The sequence below is a fragment of the Dermacentor albipictus genome, unplaced genomic scaffold (assembly GCF_038994185.2).
Source record: "Dermacentor albipictus isolate Rhodes 1998 colony unplaced genomic scaffold, USDA_Dalb.pri_finalv2 scaffold_19, whole genome shotgun sequence".
Classification (NCBI taxonomy): Eukaryota; Metazoa; Arthropoda; class Arachnida; order Ixodida; family Ixodidae; genus Dermacentor; species Dermacentor albipictus.
The window spans coordinates 3,183,685-3,201,987 of NW_027225573.1; the positions used below are offsets into that span (position 1 = coordinate 3,183,685).

The window sequence follows — 18,303 nt, forward strand, 5'->3', positions numbered from 1 at the left end:
CTCGCTGCTCTCTCCATATTGTACGGAACGGCACGTATTGCGTGCTTGCGCACAGTTCAACACCTGCTATGCGTCATTGTAGCTATCGACTTCACGGAATCGTTGAGCGCATCAACGCCATGGCACAAACAGTATAGTTGGTGATGCTCTGCTACGAGTTATTCTAGATGCAGATTGTATCAGCGTTGACAATTGGAGACAAACAACACCTGAGGTATTTGAGCCGAAAGCTCGAGGCATCTCACAAATTCTTCAGACTGCGGGCGGCAACAGCGGTCGCAATGCGAGAGCCAAGTGCAGAACCAAAGCGGGTGCGCCGCTCGCCGAGGCGATACGATGCAAGTCATGCTTAGAATAGCCCATAGAGTGGCCGCTTTTTGAGACGTAGAAGTGAAACTTGATCTCTGTTAGAGCGTCATTAAGGTGCTTTCGCGAAAAAACACGTTCCCTCTTCATGGCGACGCGCACTAACCGAGTGACTTCTCTAGGAATGATCCCTTCTAGAAGAACCTGCATAGGATCATACGAGAGCACTTTAGGTACTCGAAAATGCAGTAACATTCTCAGCAGCGATTGGCCATTGATGCCATACTCCATAGATAATCTCTAATATTTTTTTCTTTGTCATCTCGAGCGCTTTCAATTGTCTTCAGCTGACTTTCAATCTCATTTTCGCCTCTCAGCGAGCACTCTGAGTTATATTTGTCGTTGGATATCTCCTTTGACAGCAAAGAACACGTTCTGCAGAAACGATAGACGTTTGGACTAAACGATTCTTTGAACCCAACTATATTACTTGCTGCAAGGGCGTCGCCTTTGAAGCGTGCGACGAACCCATGAGACAGTTCTTTGCCGCTTGATCTACGAAACTCAGTGCCATCGGTCGCTAACCATTTCAGGACACCAATAGCGTCCATCAGACGCTCGCATTTAGCCTCGTATGATTTCAGAGAACATACGGCAAGCAAATATATTTGGCTTACACCTGAGCGTAGATGTGCAGGCAGATTCAAAATTGAGACGTAAAAAACGGGAAGCTTCCTCTTGCCCCCTCGGTTTGCACCTATGGGGTTGGCAATATCCAAGTCACCGCAGTAAATACTATAGGGCAATTACGTTCCCGCGGTGGCTTTTGACTACTCGATGGAGGCAACCCACATTGCAACTTCAACCACAGCTAATCACCCCAACGTTTTCCTTGGCTTCATTGGCCTGTTGGCTTTACACGGTCGTGCGTACACACACACACACACGCACACGCGCACACACACGCGCGCGCACACACACACACACACACACAGACACGCACGACACACACACACACACACACGCACGCACGCACACACACACACACATATGTGTGTGTAACTCTACTTGCATATATATGTGTGTCTGTGTGTTCCTGAAGTTACTTTTGAAATTAAATTGAACTTCGAATTGATTTATTCATTATATATTACAGGTTATAAAGAACAATAATGTAGAGAAGGAGATCCCATTGTCGATGACTGTATCGGGACTTCCTGTTATTTATAAATATACTTTTTCTAAAGCAACTAGGAGCACCACAATTAAACCATACACAATGAAGCATGGAAGAAAGTAAGTAATGGAGCATACAAAACAAAATGCGCTTGTGCATTTGGGAGTTATAATAAACCTAACGCAGCAAATGATACAATCGCAAGGAGAAAATGCAGTAAAACTAAACGAACTAAACGAAATTGATATTAACGGACTGAACAAAAAATAAATCATAGAGAAAATTTCACCCGCACGTGCAACAATTTTGTGCCTGGCACCCTCGTGTTGCTTTGGTCACCATCGCGTACAGTTGGCCTTAGTGAGAAACTGCTTTCCTGTTATACAGACCCACATCGCGTGCTCCGCCAAATGACTGATGTCACCTATGAAATTGTTCTAGCCACACCCACTACATCCTGCGCTGTGACAACCAGTGATATTGTTCACGTCGCCCGACTGAAGCCCTACAACTCTCCAGGCGCCTGGGACATTTAACATCACCGTGATGGCGCTTTTGATGCCGGGTTGTAGTATTACGATATTATCGGGAGACACTCAAGAGCCGAGCCCCCGCTAAATCGACGAGAAAGTGGGTGTGTGCCTTTGGCGCGAGCGAATGTCGGCCTTGCGCTCTGGCTCCAGTGCAGTGTGAATAGTTTGTAAATAGCCTCTTCCGTCTGTGTCTTTCTACACGTAACAATATAAACAACAAAAACATTCACAAAAACTTCAAAAATTGTGTCCAAAACGCGCATCACGCATGTTCAAAGTCTTCTGTATCATTGCAATTCTAAAAAAAAAAACATGTGATTGAATTGAGTGAACGAATTATGACACTTCTATCGCTCGTCAAAAATGAAGTTACATATACACGAATTAACCATTGCGTGTAATAAAAGTTGTCTTCTCACACTGCACACGTAAACAACAATGCCCCTATTATTTCGCATTTACCTTGGTATAGGATTGTGGACAACTGTACGCCTTCAATGGGGCCTCATATTACGAATTACGTTTGTGCGTTTGTACATACGTTTGTTTATCCACGGAAATCGCGACCCGACAGTCAGAATCACAGTTGTAGTAGTATCTATTTGTGATCACAAGTTTACAGAACCAAATAGTTTTCATCTCATAAGTTTGTAATAATCTAACTTTATGTCGACATAAAACTATTGCTCCACATACCATATTCAAAGCCCCCACTTCAAGTCTCATGACACCATGCCTGCTACTACCGCCATGAAATTTCCTGTCATCAATGACTGCATAATGAATAATAACGACCATTTTACAAGTTTCAGGTAGCGGCAGCTACACATTAACGTAGCTATTATGTGGGTGAACGTATTTACTCATACTACCGAAACGACACTGTCGACGACGCTATTATCTGGACCTGGGTATTTGGGCTCTTATGATTCTTTCTTACTCCCTGCCCTCGCTAGTGCTTTTATGGACATATCTCATCCTTGCCGGATTCAATGGTGTGGGTGCAGAGGTGGATTTACATAAGCACGTTCAAAGCCCCGACTTCAGGTTTGATGGCACTACACCTTCGACTGCCACCATGATATTACCTGCCATTTACAATTGCATGTCAAGCAACAACGACCATTTTACAAGTGTTAAAAAGTGACAGCGACATATACAGTCGTAGTCAAATCTGCGTGAACGTACTTGCTATTGCCCCTGAAATAAGCGCGCCTACGATGCTATCTTGTACTGGCTGTAGCGAACACCACATGCACGCTACCCAAACTGCCAAGTAACTCAATTTGGCAAGGAATCAGTTTGGGTGATGGCCCTTTGGGTAGCGAGTTCAACTCCTTCCAGCTACAATGTGAAGCTATGGCCTTGTTCAGAAAAAAAAATTCTCCTTTGTTAATCCTTTATTGCGAGTGATTTCATTATACTTCAGAAATCCTTTTTGCTATAAGGATTTTATCAAAATGTTTTCAGCTTTGCCAACAAAACCATCATAACTATAGGTTAGATATTGCGTTACTGCTCAGCAAAAGAATTCTGGCACGTTAAGGTAAAGAAGAACGACGCGTCAAGGCCGAAATAGATGTCGCGCATCAAACGAAGAGAATATGTTATGTCCCCCCCCCCAAAAAAAAAGAAACTGAATAAATAAGGTCTTCGCTGCGACCAATATGCTACATTGATGTTGGCATACCAAGATATGTGTAAAAAAATCAACAAAAAGTTTATCTGCAGCTATAGTTGCCATGTACGGCTCAAAAAACATCACACTAAGAATACGTTGTCGAGAAAAACACTGAATAGAAGTGAAGCTGAATATTCAGCACTATTGCAAAAAATTTAAACGCAATAATATTTCGCTTTCAAACTTAATCATGACGAATGGTGTCATCAAATATGAACATGGCAGTAAAAGGCAAAGCCCAGAAACGGGTTTTTCCAGTGCCATCCCTAGTGCCGCGAGCCAACGGCGCTCAAGCGCATGTTGCCACAAACCTTTATTAAACAAAAACTCGTTAGCGTGCATTACAGCAGAAGAACGATACAAAGATCATAAATAAAACGGCACACTTAATGTTCAGAGTTTCTCTTCGTCTACAGCTAATACTACGGCTTAGATATCTGCAGCACAATTGGAACGGCCAGCCGTAATGCAGCGCCGCCGGATTCGCTACAACATGCAATCTCAGCGAGGTGTACAGTGGCGCATGACCGCAGTCATATCTCGCGCATTTGATTAAGGCACCGCTATGACGTTATCTTCATCCAGTTATCGAATTTAATTTCATTCTGCTGGCGAGTGGCTGGGTCGCAATAGCACTCAAGTTTTTCCTGGCGACACCAGCGATTACCACGAAGTTCATGTCCTGGCACCGTTGCCGCCGAGTGATGCCCTCAGCCGATTCGGCTTTGGTCAGGCCAGCCAGTGGGGACATGTTAACGAGCAGTCAGCAGCTTTCGAGCACCTTCCTCAGTAGTGGGGCTGCCATCTGAGAGGTGTGTACCCGGACGGCAAGACGAACCCCGTCGCTAATGCGGCACACGCTCATCGCGTGGTAGCGCTACTCGTAGCTGCTGATGGGCGAGATCGTGTAATTTGTTTCTAGGCCTCGCGGGCCGTCCTCTGCGGCTTCTCGGGTTCCGTCAACACCGCGTCGAACGTGACATGGTGGAGGGTGCTACTCTTCCGTAGCATGTCACTTAAGGCGGTCGCCACGCGGTGGTCGAACGCCCAGCCGCCAAGGAGGAGGGAGCAGAGGCTGGGGCTCTTGCCGATAGCTCTGCGCTGCGTCCCGGCTTGAGGGGTCTGCGTGGCGAAGGCCAGCTCTGCGTCCCGGGGGGTAGCGCCATTCGGCGAACACCGTGGACAGCAGGACGGTCACGTTATGGTCGATCACTCGACACATCCGAACCACGAGACCCGAGATGTTGGCGTTTCCGTAGTATAATCCGTGACTGAGTTCCTGGTACCCAGACCGGGGCAGAAAAACGGGTGGTTCAAATGTGGCGTGCGAGACCTTGGTGAGGCACTGCAGACAATCGATCAGGTCATCGGTCACAGCATCGCAGCCACTGAACTCTGCACTGCGTCTCAGGTCTCTCTCGCCGACTTCCGTCCAGAAATTACGCCGTCCCGTCTGCATCACCGTGCCGAGGCTCCGCAGCTCCAGCGTCCAGTACCCCGACTGGGCATCTGCAAGCCCCAAGCCGCCACCACCGCTAAGACACGTCTGGCTGAGTGTTAGCTTCTTGAACGTCGCATTTTCCTCGATCGCGCTCTCTCGCAAGATGTCAACGTATACCAAATAACCGCTGATATAAATTTCGGCGAGCGTCGCATTGTGCCAAATATCAGGCGCGACCGAGAACTGGAGGCCCGGGGAGGCGGCGGAGCATGAGACGATCGGTGTCTTCCCGTTCGCGCTGACTCTCAGTTCGCTGGATATGTTCGGGACGTCTGCGTCGTTCTCTTCGACGTTCTGCGTCTCCAACTTTCCGAGCAGCTCGCACCGATCGATGATAGCACGAGGACCCGTGAGCGTCACGAACACGTGGGGCGTACTGTGTTTACCCGGTGCACAGCGGCTCGCGACGAGCTTCTCGATGACCGCGCTACGGGACACCAGTTGGGACAGCACATAGCAGCAGTTGACCACTTTGATCACCTTGTCGACGTGGATCTCGCGCTGACTACGATGCGTGGCACAGCAGCGTATCAGCGCCTCACCATCGGAAACGTCGCTCCTGTTGTGAAGGAAGACGAGCACGCGCATCGCCGGGAACCTGTCGGGCATTTCACTCGCCTCGTGAAAGCCGACGCTCGAAAATCGAACGCTCCCCGTCTCCAGCATGTTGAGCGCGGCCACCGAGTAGCGGAGCGAGTCAGTCAGATTCCTAGCCGGGTAGTCATCCAGCAGGTGGTGGCAGAGCTTGGCGTGCCTAAGTTTTCGGCTCAATTGGAACTCGTTCTGGAACAGAAACTGATTTGGAGACATGTGCCACTCGCAGAGCTCCACGAAGTTGATGGAGCGACAGTCCATCAGCAGCCAGTGGACCAGCACGAACGAGTGCCTGCGCTGCAAGTTGTATGCTGCAGGAACAACGCCTCTGCACAGGCAAGCCGCGGCGAGCCGTCCTTCCCGCAGCTCGATGTTGTTGACCCGCAGGGATTTGTTGCACGGGGGCCGCTCCGAAAGGAAGAAGCCGCTGTCGGCCGCGTTGGCTGAGCACGACTTGGCTAGGTTCACCCGGGGATGGCTCCGGATCATTGGCAGGCAGCGAAGGTTCGAAATGAGCTCGTTCGCCGGCGAGCAGAGGCCCGGACTGCTGCCGACCAAGAACAAGAGGTACCCTCGTAGGCGGCCTATCCGTGGTGTCATCTCGCAAACCTGGGGACAAACATCCGTCAGATTCGTACGCCTGTCTGCTTTTCGCCTTGCACAGCAATAACATGGAGTTTTTGTGATTGGTGCTGCAATACCGAATAGCAAGCTGCGCGTGCCCGGGCCATGAATAAGGTGCTCTCTTTGAAAGAACCAGAAATTGCTTGTTTGTTAACAAAGAGGGCCGCCGTTGACTAGTGCATGCGAAAATAACAGACGAATACACTGGCTCTGCGCTATTTGGCATTTGTCCATTTCAAGAATTCGAGCAAAAAACAAAAATAATAAATTAAGTATTCTACTTGCTGAAACCAGTTTCTGAGGCAAGCGGTAATTGAGGACTCCAGAAATTTCGACCACCTGGGTTTTCTTGTGCCCCTAAAGCTAAGGACACGGGTGTTTTCGCCCCCATCGAAATGCGACCGCGTGCGCAGTAGCCAATCCCCATGACCACTGAGCAGCCAAGGCGGGTCTTATTCGAGGAAGAACTCAGGTGTATTCATCTGCTTTCCGAGAAAGTGCTCGTGAGTACAGTTTGTCGAAAAATATGTTGGCTCTCCTGGAAATGGCGGCAAAACGGCCTTATTATCACAACCTACAGCATATCTACTTGATATACGTTTCGCGGTAGCGAGGCATTTGGACCGAAGCTGCCGCTGGCGTTCGGCCAATCAGGGGAGAGAACTATGCTGATGTAAATGAACTTTTGTAGTGTGTCCCTCGACGTCAAATTATTACCTGCTCTGTCTCACGGGCACTATCGAGCACTATAGAGGACGCCTTGTAGCGACCCCTCCGCTGTCAGGAAACGGAGAAACGCAATTTTGGGGCGTCACATGGTTTCATTTCAACCGTAACTGCGTTAAATACGTAAGTGACATTATTATGTAAATTATGGTATTGGCCTGTTTTGTCCGTGCGTTGCCGTGGCGTAAATCAAATCTGCGCGCTTGCCGCGGCTATTTTGATGTAGAATCAACTTAACTTCAAACGTGATGTCGTATCAAAGCAACTACGCCGCATTATTGGGTTTTATATTAGCTTTGCCCGCATTTAATGCACAGTGAGTTACTTCGCGCTGCGCGATGTGCATTTGGGTCCGCGGTTGACACCTTGCTTAAAGACTGACTACGGAATGATTTAACATAGTTGCTTCCTCTTGGTTAGATGGGACATGTGTTCCGATTAATTCTTTTCGTATGAGAATGCTACATTGAACTCGAGCCTGCAGTTCGAATTTCGTAGCAGTATCTTCGTCGTCTAAGAAAATAATAATGCTGCCACCACCAAAATGTGGCTATCCAGGACGAAAGTCAAACCGTCAAACTTGGGCTCAGCAGTACAGCTACATAGACCCACGGCTACACACAGTGGCGTCGGAAGGAAGCTCTTTTTTACCGAAGGGAGCAACATAACTGAGAGTGAGGGAAGTGACTTACGTAGTCGCTGGAGTGTCGCCATCGCCTCACGTTCATCGGCATCATCGCCATTATGGGCCGCGGAGCTGGACCGCCTCTGGGTTTTGACTCGATGCTGGGCGCAATCCCTGGAACCGGGCAGGGCCGGTGGCTGGATCGTACCTCGCGCGATTCGCGTGAGCGTCAGCGCGAGTTCAAGGTCACGCCTTGCTCGTGGCTCGTGGCTCGTGGCTCGCCGTCTCGGGGCTGCGTCACGAGACGCGAGGTTGACCCGTTCTTAAGCCGCCGCGCTGTTCTGAGAAACAAATTTACTCATCGAATTGATACGCTGTCCAAGTCAGGTGCTCGGAAACGAGCGAAATGAAAATTACACTTAGGAGAATAGGAACTATTGGTCATGTTCAACTACAACATAATCAACAGGGATGGAGAAACTCTCAAGATGAGAAACGCAAGAAAAAAATGTGTTTGTATCTGTCAGAGTTTTTTTTTTTGGGGGGGGGGGGTTGTTGTTAATTACTCTCCTTATGAGTCCTAACTAATTAGCAGAAGATAACTTGACATGCCAAGGGAAATACGGCTGAATGGTAAATGAGATTAGTTAAGGAATGAATACCACACATTTAGAAATTATTATATCTACTCCGTCTGAATAATCTTAAATCTTTGTGTAACATGAATATTGATAGATGCATCTGGATGTGTAGCCATTAGCTAGTCGCAGATGCATATAGAAAGGATGGATAATTGACGGCAATTATATATATGTATATATATACATAGGCACGTACCCCGGATTTTTTTTTGGGGGGGGGGGTTCAACCGAAGGTAACTTTTCTATGCAAATGAAGGGGGCGGGGTACATTTAATAGTACAAATGTGAATAACGTCCACCATATGCCCCAAAAACGCGTAAACCCACAAAAGAGAAATGAAATAAGGTGTAGTTTACACGTGTGCGTGTGCAGTACACCTCTCCTTACTTGGCAAACAAAGAACCACGTCAAATGGACGCGCGCAGAAAAGTCGCGCAGGATGAACACTGCTAAGAACAGGTAAAGAAGCAAAAGTGTAAAACAAAGATTAGTTTAGTAGAATAGAACTAAAGAAATAGCTATTGGCAACTAAGGCACACGACCGCGCGGACTTAGGTTACTCTGCCAGCCAATCACAGAAGCAAACAAAATCGTCATCATGCGGCCTTTTCAAAATGGCGTCGTACTTGATACATTCGGAGCCTCTGCTGTTCTTGAAGAGTCTTTTCATCGGTAGAAGCATTGAGGTGTGCAATAGGCATGGACAAAATGTATGGATTCTTCAAAAGTCTGCGGTGCAGTTCATTTCACTGCTGCACCCGTTTAACTGATGAAACTTCAATGCCAACTGAAGTGAAACTTCACAACAAATAGTTGCAGCGAAGCAAGTGTGTTATTTCAGTTGAATAATAAATTAGGCATTCGCCATTCCACATCAAGAGGCGAGGGAAAAGGTATAAAATGACGCGATAATAATTTTATTTTTGTAGTTAGCGCCTTATTTGGGTGACAGAAAAAGTTTGAAGTACGAATTAGTTGCAGCCTCACGGAGGAACAGTGGCTGGCGGTTATGAGGGCGTGGGCGGGGCTTCATTGCAGACTTAAGTTGTATCCGAATATAGTAGCGTTTTTTGAATTAGCTTTGGAAAATTATACAGAAATATATATTTGTGGAACAAGCACAGTTCTTTTGGATCCCTCGCTTACTGCTCCAACAAGTGCCACAACCGACTCGTACTGTTATTTGGGGAGTTACGTAACGATGCGTGGCCGCCAGTCGCGTATAACCACGTATCGCGCAGGAAGATGCGATTCTACATGTACAGCGCCCACCGCAGAAGGTTAGAAAAACACCTGCATAAGCACAGCAGAGAAGTGGCTACGTTAGGCGGCTCTAATGATAAGAGTAGAAGCGTCATTCAGAACACACGGAATTGTCCTTCACTTCCGGCGGCGTTTTCTCTGTTTCCATTTTAAATAAAGAAATATTGACTCATAAATATATTCATAAACAACGGCTAAATATTTTAATTTTCGCTTTTCCTTCCTGTTTGGCTGTTGTCTAGGCCCACTCGCTTAGTAGATCGCTTAATTTCTCCACTCCTTGAGACTCTTTTTTCCAGTTGCCAATTTTGCAAGAAAAGTTCTGTACAATTAGGGGAAAACCAGACGAGTTAACGGGCGACAGTCATATTTCCTATGCGTTTAAGGGTTACTGCAGCGTTTGATGATGGACGCTGTCTCGGATTATATTATTTTCCGCCTTATCTAACCCATATCACGAGTATATGGTTCCGAGGATCTGTCAGCGCCGCGGTGAGCCGTCACTCGAGGAAATAATGAAAGAAAAAGAAAAGTTAAACGCGATTAGCATTTTCTCTGGCCGCAACTCGTTCCACGTGCATACAGACCAGCTTACCACTAACTGAACCCCTTTCCTGGTCCCTGGATCAGTCGAGACGAGGAAGGCTGAACTAACGAAGCAACAAGCTCCCCTTGAAGCCATACTCCCCTCGAAAGCATACTCCCCTTGAAGAAGCAACAAGGATGCGCGTGACCATTGAATAGACGGTGACAACTGAATGCATCTTGACTTAATTGCGCGGGCACCGAATTGATGAGAAAACTGGCCTTCACATCTCAGGAAACGCCGGTAACTACCGCCATCCAAAAGGAGTGTAAAAGGCAACAAAATGTTGGCCAACGAATCGCTGTTAAGTCTCAACAACACTGATTTGTCGGCGCTTTAGGAATATGTGTGAGAAGTAGCGGCGTGGGTGGGGAGGGGGGGTCAGCGTAATACGTTTGCCCCCCCCCCCCTTGAGTACGTGCGTGATATATATATATATATATATATATATATATATATATATATATGAATGAGAAGAAACGGAAACTAAGCGCCCCATTGTTGTTAATGATCTCAAACGAAACCAACACACAGACACCAAGGACAACATAGGGGAAATTACTCGTACTTCCTAATTGAATTAAAGAAATTCTAAGCAAATAGAAATGAAAGTGGATGAAAAAAACAACCGGCCGCGGGTGGGATACGAACCCACGTCTCGGCATTACGCGTGCGATGCTCTTACCATCTGAACTACCACGGCGCCATTTTCCTACCCTTTTTCTGAGGTATTTATGTATTTTTCTACTACAACTAGCCTTGGGAGTGTTAGCCAGCGCCACCACTCACAAACTGGCGGCGGATATTGAACATGCTTTCTGCCGCAGGGGTCACGAGTACGTGATCTTTTTGGGTGAAGGAAATTGGTCAAGAAATCCACACATGCTACCTGAAGACACCAATGTTGCCGGCTTCGAGACTCTCGTTATGTAATAAACGAGATGAAAGTGAAGCGAGGGGCCTGACTTTTCTTAATCATATCTTAAGAAGCCAACAAACAAAGACACCAAGGACGACGTAGGGAAATTACTCGCACGGTCAGCCTTAAAGGAACAATATACTCAATCCAGTGGCAACATTACCTTTACTGAAAAAATATGGCCCAAAGGCGAGAAAATATTTTGAAATGGATGACGTCACACTAAGTGGCGACATTTCTCGCACTTTAGGCAGGAAATAAAAAAAAAACGAAAAATCTGTCTTGCCCTTTTCTTATTCGCCAATCGGCAACCCTTATCCGACAAGTAAACAAAATCCAGTCTTCATAGATTATGCTTCCCAACCCTATAGATAGAGTTAAAAGCTGGGCATCTTGATGGTTCACGGTCACAAGTACACCGCTGCTGGAAAGACTGCCAAGGATATATCACGAAATTATGCGCTGACTGCTACATGCTTTATCGGAAACACTTTTAGGACTGTTTTATTTGAGAAAATTAAGCCAGGTTGATGCAGAAGCGGCGGATTCTGAGTTTTATAATGAGTACAGTCGGAGAAATCACCAATTTATTTTCTTTGCAATTAGCTGTCATAAAAAGACATGTCACTAATTTGAATGAAATTGAAGCCAAAGCGCAGCACAACGTACGATTGCCCTCGAGAGGATGCGCACTTGAAAACAAGAAATCGCATAGAGCTTTCCTCACGATGTTCCACCTGGCCACCTGTTATGACATCGGCGCTGTCTTCAGTAAAAAAGGCTAAAGTTCATCCATGACGTTTCTACCCGCCAGACATGTCGATCAAGAGGATTTACGCACGGTGACTGCCGTTATCCTAAAAAAAAAGCAATGCTCGCCTTCTAAGTCGACTCGTTCGGAGTGTTTTACGGCATGCAGTTGGCGGAGGCCTGAACAGCTCGTCCAAGAACATCGTCACAAAGGCGAAGTCACGGGCCTGCATTGACGTGGACAGCAAGCGGGAAACCCAAATTAGTTAAATTAAAAAGCGGTGTGATATTACATGGTCAAACTGCGATCGTAACTTGCAGCGCGTCGTAGAGGGGGACTCCGGATTAATTCCGGCCACCTGGCCTTCTTCACCGTGCACATAAATGTAAGCACACGAGTGTTTCCGCATTTCCGCTTCCGTTGAAGCGTCGCTGCCGCCAGCCAGACCGAACCAGCGACCTCGAGCCGCGCTATATACGCAATGCCACAGCCACAAAACTGCTGCGGCGGGTGAGAGGGAACTTTTCTAGTGAATAACTTGTATTTCCAAGGGGGGGGGGGGGGGGGGCAAACTACACTTGGCATTCCACTGACGCACTTGTGGCATGCCTCGACAACCGCTGCTTTGACATGGCAAGGAGTGAAGTATTTCTCATAAACATGTACCTTCACTCTGTCTTGCCACCCCGTCCCAACACGCCGTAACGGTGAACCTTGAGGACAAAAAAGAAAAAGAAAAATGGTGGCGGCAATGGGATTACCGCTGTTTCTTGTGACGCTTGTGTAAGTACTGCTTATTCGTGATGGATATTTGCGATAGTGGAATCGACAAGCCAGAGGCAGCTTTGTGTGGTATATTAAATTGAATAATGTTTCAAGTTCAAATACAGTTAAACAAGTAACTTTTTTGTTAAAAAATAAATGTAGAACAGCATTACAGCGCCACTGAATTGTTGTGGCCGTGTGGGAGATCGAGCATGTGACATCGAGCTAAGCAGAATTCATTTTTCATGTCGACTAGTAGGTGACTAAATACATATTAAAAAACAATAGCGCACTAGGTAATTTGAATTGATACATAGAATATGCATGTTGTATACATTTGTGCTCTTTAGGACGAAATGTCCATTCGTTCGACAGCAGTAGTAGACAGCAGCGCAACTATACTGTTGTTGCTGGCGACGAGGAGAGGGTGATGGACAGAGAAGTACAATGGATAAGTGAGAGGTCTAAAGTATCTGATTTCTCGGACAAAGATGTGATCGAGCACATCTCCAGTACTTGTGATGGACACCATGTGAAGGGAGGCATGCTGGGCGCCAAACGCCTCCCTCATGTACGCCGAAAAGCACGCGTTTTGGGGCTTCGGCAGCAGAATGCCGAACTGAAACTTCTTTTTTCGTTCCGGTTTTCGTTTCGCTTCACATATAAAAGTTCACTTCTAGTTAAACTTCGAAGCGAAAAAATAACGGTTCGAACCAGTTTGAACCGATTTAAGTTCACTTGAATAACCGAAAAATATTTACAGGAAAAAAGCGCAAACGTATTTCGTAGAAAAACTCAACGCTGCTGCTAAGCTGCACTGAAAGACAGCGGCTGTTATTTCTTATTAAGACCGTACGTAATTACAAAGTAATTAGGGGAGATCAAACAATAATGCTAGAATCTACGGGCTGGTCGCTCTAATGTTTTTAGGAATGTCTAAAATTTGTCCCTGCCAGAAAGCACATTTCTTGTATTTGAGCTGGATTATTCGTAGAGGCAGGCATTCCTAGCGCGAAAAATGGAAACGCTTCTTCAAATGATAAACAGAAATTTCCTAATAACCTTCATTTTATCTTCCTAATTAACTTATTATAATAATATTGTTAAGTTCCAAGACTTGACAGGTGCTACGGCAGAATTTTCCCATACGTTACCATCGAACAGCATCACATATGAAGGATACTCTGTGGGAATCCCAGGCGTTCAAAGGCTTCTACTGCCTATTTCTCCTTGGCGCAGAGGTCAAGGCCCGTAGAGATTGCTACGCGTTCAAAAGCAAGCCAGTTTTCTCGATCATCCTCACTTTTTATACAGAGCGGCTGTAAGAGTATTTAGAGTATACTAGCATAACGCCTAAGCTCCGAGGGAATGCATACATTTTTAACCTTTATTTTTTGTTCTCCTGTTGTTGCTCTTAGTTGCTATTTAGGAAGTATAATCAATCTCACTTTAGGAAGCAATGCAAGCAGAATGACCAACCTAAAAAAGTACATTGCCCATTGCCTTCAGGATTTCATGATGGGACGTCCTAACTAAAAAGTAAGGAGCATATATATATATATATATATATATATATATATATATATATATATATATATATATATATATATATATATATATATATATATATATATATATATATATATATATGTAAAAGCTAGGAAGTCGCATGTTATAGCTGTCAGGCAAAGTGTAAATATATTGACGGGTGTGGATATTCGGCGGGAGTTGGTACATCTTCACGTCCGTAGTGGACGATAAACAAAGGAGAAAATAGAGAGCGAAGCTCAGACAAAGCTCACAGCGCTTGCCTCCCCTCTTCTCCTGTTATTGGAATTGTTCGCTATGAGCTACGTATATGTCACGATGTGCCCGCTGATACCTCTTATAAAAACAAGGTATGCGTAAATGCCCAGCATGCAAAAACGATGTCCCCCCAATAAGAATATATTCAGGAGAAAACGAGAACTAACGCATACGTGACCATATATTTTTACAAAACATAAAAAATGTAACACCTCGCTGTAATTAAGACGATGCGGCGTACGTGTCCTAGCAGGACTCTACGAAAAAAACGAACGCACAATTGTTCGCGTCGACGGCGAGCTGCGTCATCCACCGAATTTTCGAGATGCGCCACTTCGGCAAAGTTGCACGGGCGCATTCCGGCTTCTGGATCGACGTTTGCAGAGCCGATTTTATGGAAGCCTATAAGATTCGAAACAACCGCCAGGACGTCCCTGTACTGCTCGAAAAGTGCGACGATATCTTTGAAGGTTACTCCGCCACAGTCAGTATAGGGGAGGAGTTCTCGGCTTCGCGGAACTGCAAGCTCCGGTGGGGCTGGCCAGAGAAGAGGGCAACGCATCGAAGGCTATGACGGCGGGCACCTGGGCTCCACGCGCTGAGCCAGCCACGCACAAGCTGTGGGTGCACTCAAAGCGAGGCGCGCCGCCTTTGCGCCAAGCACCACCGCTGGAACTGTGGCCAGGACTGCGCAGTGCTCCAGCGATGGTCAGGCAGTGGGCGGAGGCTTCGACAACACGGGGCTGGTTTAGAGATCGCCTTCGATGACACGCTGTGCCAGCTGCGAGCTCGTTCCGCCTCCTGTGGGTCATCGTGTTTGTTGCTGCAGATGCAGCGAGAAGCCACGCCGAGATTGCACCAGCAGATCGCCGCCCTGAATGTCTTGGGCTGACTCGTTGGCGGTGCTTTCTTCTGGAATATAAAGATTTCGCAACAAATCGAACATTTTGCAGCACTGTTGCTAAAGATTAGTTTATAGTTTTTTATCTACTATAATACTTTTCGTTCGCACAATGACTTCGAATACTAAACACTTAAATAACACGATGGTGACAAAAAATCAATTGTTTTTTGACATTCAATGATTCTTTTTGATGGAACAGCCTCAAATGGTCCGATGACCGAAAAAGGCGGCGTCTGTAGCGGAGAAACAACACCAAAATTCCCTTTGGCTGCAACGTCACGACAAGTGCGCGCGTCGACGGCGCAGAGCGGGTGAAAGGGCACACCTGCTGGCTGCGTTGCCGCGCCATGAGTTGCGTCAGGGGAGAGGGCATAGGCATGACGCCACGTATTCCTCGCTCTCGGAAGCCGGTGTCATCCACCCGTTCCTATTCCGCGCCAGCTATTGCCCGCGTTCTAACTTCGCCACGATAATCGCTATGAAGAAGTTAATATATGAAATACAGGATAAATTCGAAGTGAAGAATGTTAACGGTAGTGACTTTCGAAACTACCACTCAGGTTCAGAAGCAGCATGTCTTACCCACTGGACTAAACGAGCGCCTCGTCTACAGCAGGGGCTTTATAACGTAAAACAATTCCAAACTTTTCTATTGCAATTCTGCAATGAGCCCTTCACGACTGGTAAAAACGTTTTTGGACCACCCCCACTTAACCTGTCGGAGGGCATTGGTTTACTTGCGTATAATAAAGCTTCTTGCGTGGCCGTGTAACGTTTTGGAGCACTTTCGGCACATTTATGACCTCGTTCTGCCAAATCTTTGCCGTGTATCCGTTTTAGCGTCATTCTTAAGCTTCCGTGGCATGCCGTCGCAATTTTCGACAAGCCACCACAAGCTAAGTAATGGAAAGCGGTCCAACCGCAGACGCCGGCACCACCCTCTTGATCCGTTTCTCGATTATCAGTGCACTGGCTCGGCCCCATAGAATCCCTCTCCACTTGACGTGCTCCTCATCTCTTGTCAGCCAATTAGATAAGACAAGGCGCTCAGTGTAGGCTCAGTGTAGGAGAGCATTCGACTGGTCTGTTCAGACAAGCCTGCGGGTGACCACCCGATGCTTGCGTCAACGGTTACGCAAATTTGACGTAAGGAGATTGGAATAAAAACACATTGGAATAGTTTTACGTTTTAGGGCCCCAGGGGTGGGCACTTAGCTTACTGACATCATACTACTTGGACCGAAATTGCCATTGCCAATTCCGGCGTGACGAAAACGGTGACGTCTACATCACCGCGCCTTATTCTGCAGCGTCCTTATTATATTGTATGACAGTTGGCCAAGGAAGCATGACGTCATGCATAGAAGTGCACCGGCCTTGTGCTATCTAGGAGGTGTGTGCCGAGCGTCTCTCGCTTGCCCGCGAGGAGTTCGTAACTCGTAGAGCACCTCAGCAGCGATCGATCGTGCATTAATGCACTCAGACGCACAACTCATAAGTGCTTAGATGTCCGCTTACTTTTTTTTTATATTACTGAAGGCCAGTCGAAGCTTTAATCGTAAAACATGCATTTGGCACCTGGTAGCTACATTGCAGAAATCGTCATTACGCTAGAAATATTCTCAACAGCACATGTCAGCCAAAGCAAGAGTTTTCACGTTTCATTAGCGAAAACAACCTGCCAGTGGCAAGCACTCCGTTATAAGAAAAAGGCCCGTCCTTCCTCGGCTGCAGTTGCTTGAAAATATTAGAGACAATCCAATAATGCAGTCACAAGGACACGCTCACGTAATGCAAGCACATTGTCGTGTGAAGTAGCATTTGTGTTTTTGCAGTACATGAAACCTGCTTAAGTAAATATCAACGTGCTCATGTATAAACAAGTTGCAGGATCTTGCACACCCAGTGTACAAAGCACACGGAGGAGGTTTGCATTGAAATTACCCCCAAGTGAGAAGAAGTACTCGAAATGACCCTAAGATCGCGCTCGCGCGACGGTCCCCCGCGGCCCCTGGCCTATGGTGCCACCCAGATGAGCGCGAGCTTTCACCGGAGCACTGCATGAACCCTATACTGTCCAGCAATGTCGGTCAGAAACACTTTAACGTTTTGGTTACAGAACTTGTACGGATATTCACCTTTCCGCTCTTCCGTTGACAAAGGCGCCTAACCAACCGTGCCTGGACCAAAGGAACGCCGGAACGGGGCAGCACCGAGAAGGAAGGATCCCGGGACGCCTGCCGCGTTTCGGGCACCCACGAGAAAGTTGAGCCCGCGAGTAGCCGTGTGCGGACACGGTTGCTGGTCTCCGAGTGCCGCGGCACGCGTCGTCTCGCTGAACTGCGTGTCGAAATCCGGGGCCAGTCATTGTTGTATGCTGGCGCAAGGTGCTGGACTCTTACTGTCGCCGTTGCATCACTATGAAACACGAGGCTTCGCAAGAGTATAGATCGGCGTTGACAGTGACTCGGCTGCACAGAAGGCTTTCCCACTTGCCGGGCCCTAAGGTCTCGCCGGATATTTTACATGAAGCACTGCGGAATGAAGAAGCCTGGCTGCTGCCACAGAATGGTTTGGTGGGGTTTGGTGCCTGTAGTAGAATGGAGCCGGAGGCGCAGTGCACGCGAGAGCTGGCTGCTGCGTTCCTCATTTTCTTCTGTCCACGCACGTCGAACACATTCGAGGAAATACCCTGCGCTATTACCTCTTCTCCAGGGGAACATTGTTATTACTGTTATTATTATTATATTACTTTTAATATAATTATCGATGTGAAAACACTCATACATTGCACAGTGAAGGAAATGTTGATGGAGTAGGCGGGTAACAGCCATATAGAGGGTAAAACGCCTGCCTACTCTTTAGGAAAGAGGGAACAGAAAAAGAAGTTTATGACGGGA

General features: G+C 46.9%; 1 protein-coding gene and 1 long non-coding RNA gene across 2 annotated transcripts; both read right to left on the reverse strand.

Moving 5' to 3' along the window:
- Positions 1-3,990: 3,990 nt before the first annotated feature.
- Positions 3,991-8,075, reverse strand: LOC139052125 (uncharacterized). The gene is made up of 2 exons (XM_070529222.1): positions 7,835-8,075; positions 3,991-6,401 (listed from the first exon to the last, which is right to left on the reverse strand). The coding sequence occupies exons 1-2, from the start codon at positions 7,883-7,885 to the stop codon at positions 4,710-4,712; spliced, it is 1,743 nt and encodes a 580-aa protein (XP_070385323.1). The 5' UTR covers positions 7,886-8,075; the 3' UTR covers positions 3,991-4,709.
- Positions 8,076-14,662: 6,587 nt separating this feature from the next.
- LOC139052139 (uncharacterized) lies at positions 14,663-18,248 on the reverse strand. The gene is made up of 2 exons (XR_011509727.1): positions 17,542-18,248; positions 14,663-15,411 (listed from the first exon to the last, which is right to left on the reverse strand). It is a non-coding gene; the product is annotated as an uncharacterized lncRNA (long non-coding RNA).
- Positions 18,249-18,303: the final 55 nt, after the last annotated feature.

Bases quoted from the DNA above. Each gene is read 5' to 3' on its own strand.
- LOC139052125 (XM_070529222.1), bottom strand. From the start codon at position 7,885: ATGGCGATGATGCCGATGAACGTGAGGCGATGGCGACACTCCAGCGAC. The intron at 6,402-7,834 runs GTAAGTCACTTC...GTTTGTCCCCAG, and splicing joins GGCGACACTCCAGCGACTAC to GTTTGCGAGATGACACCACG.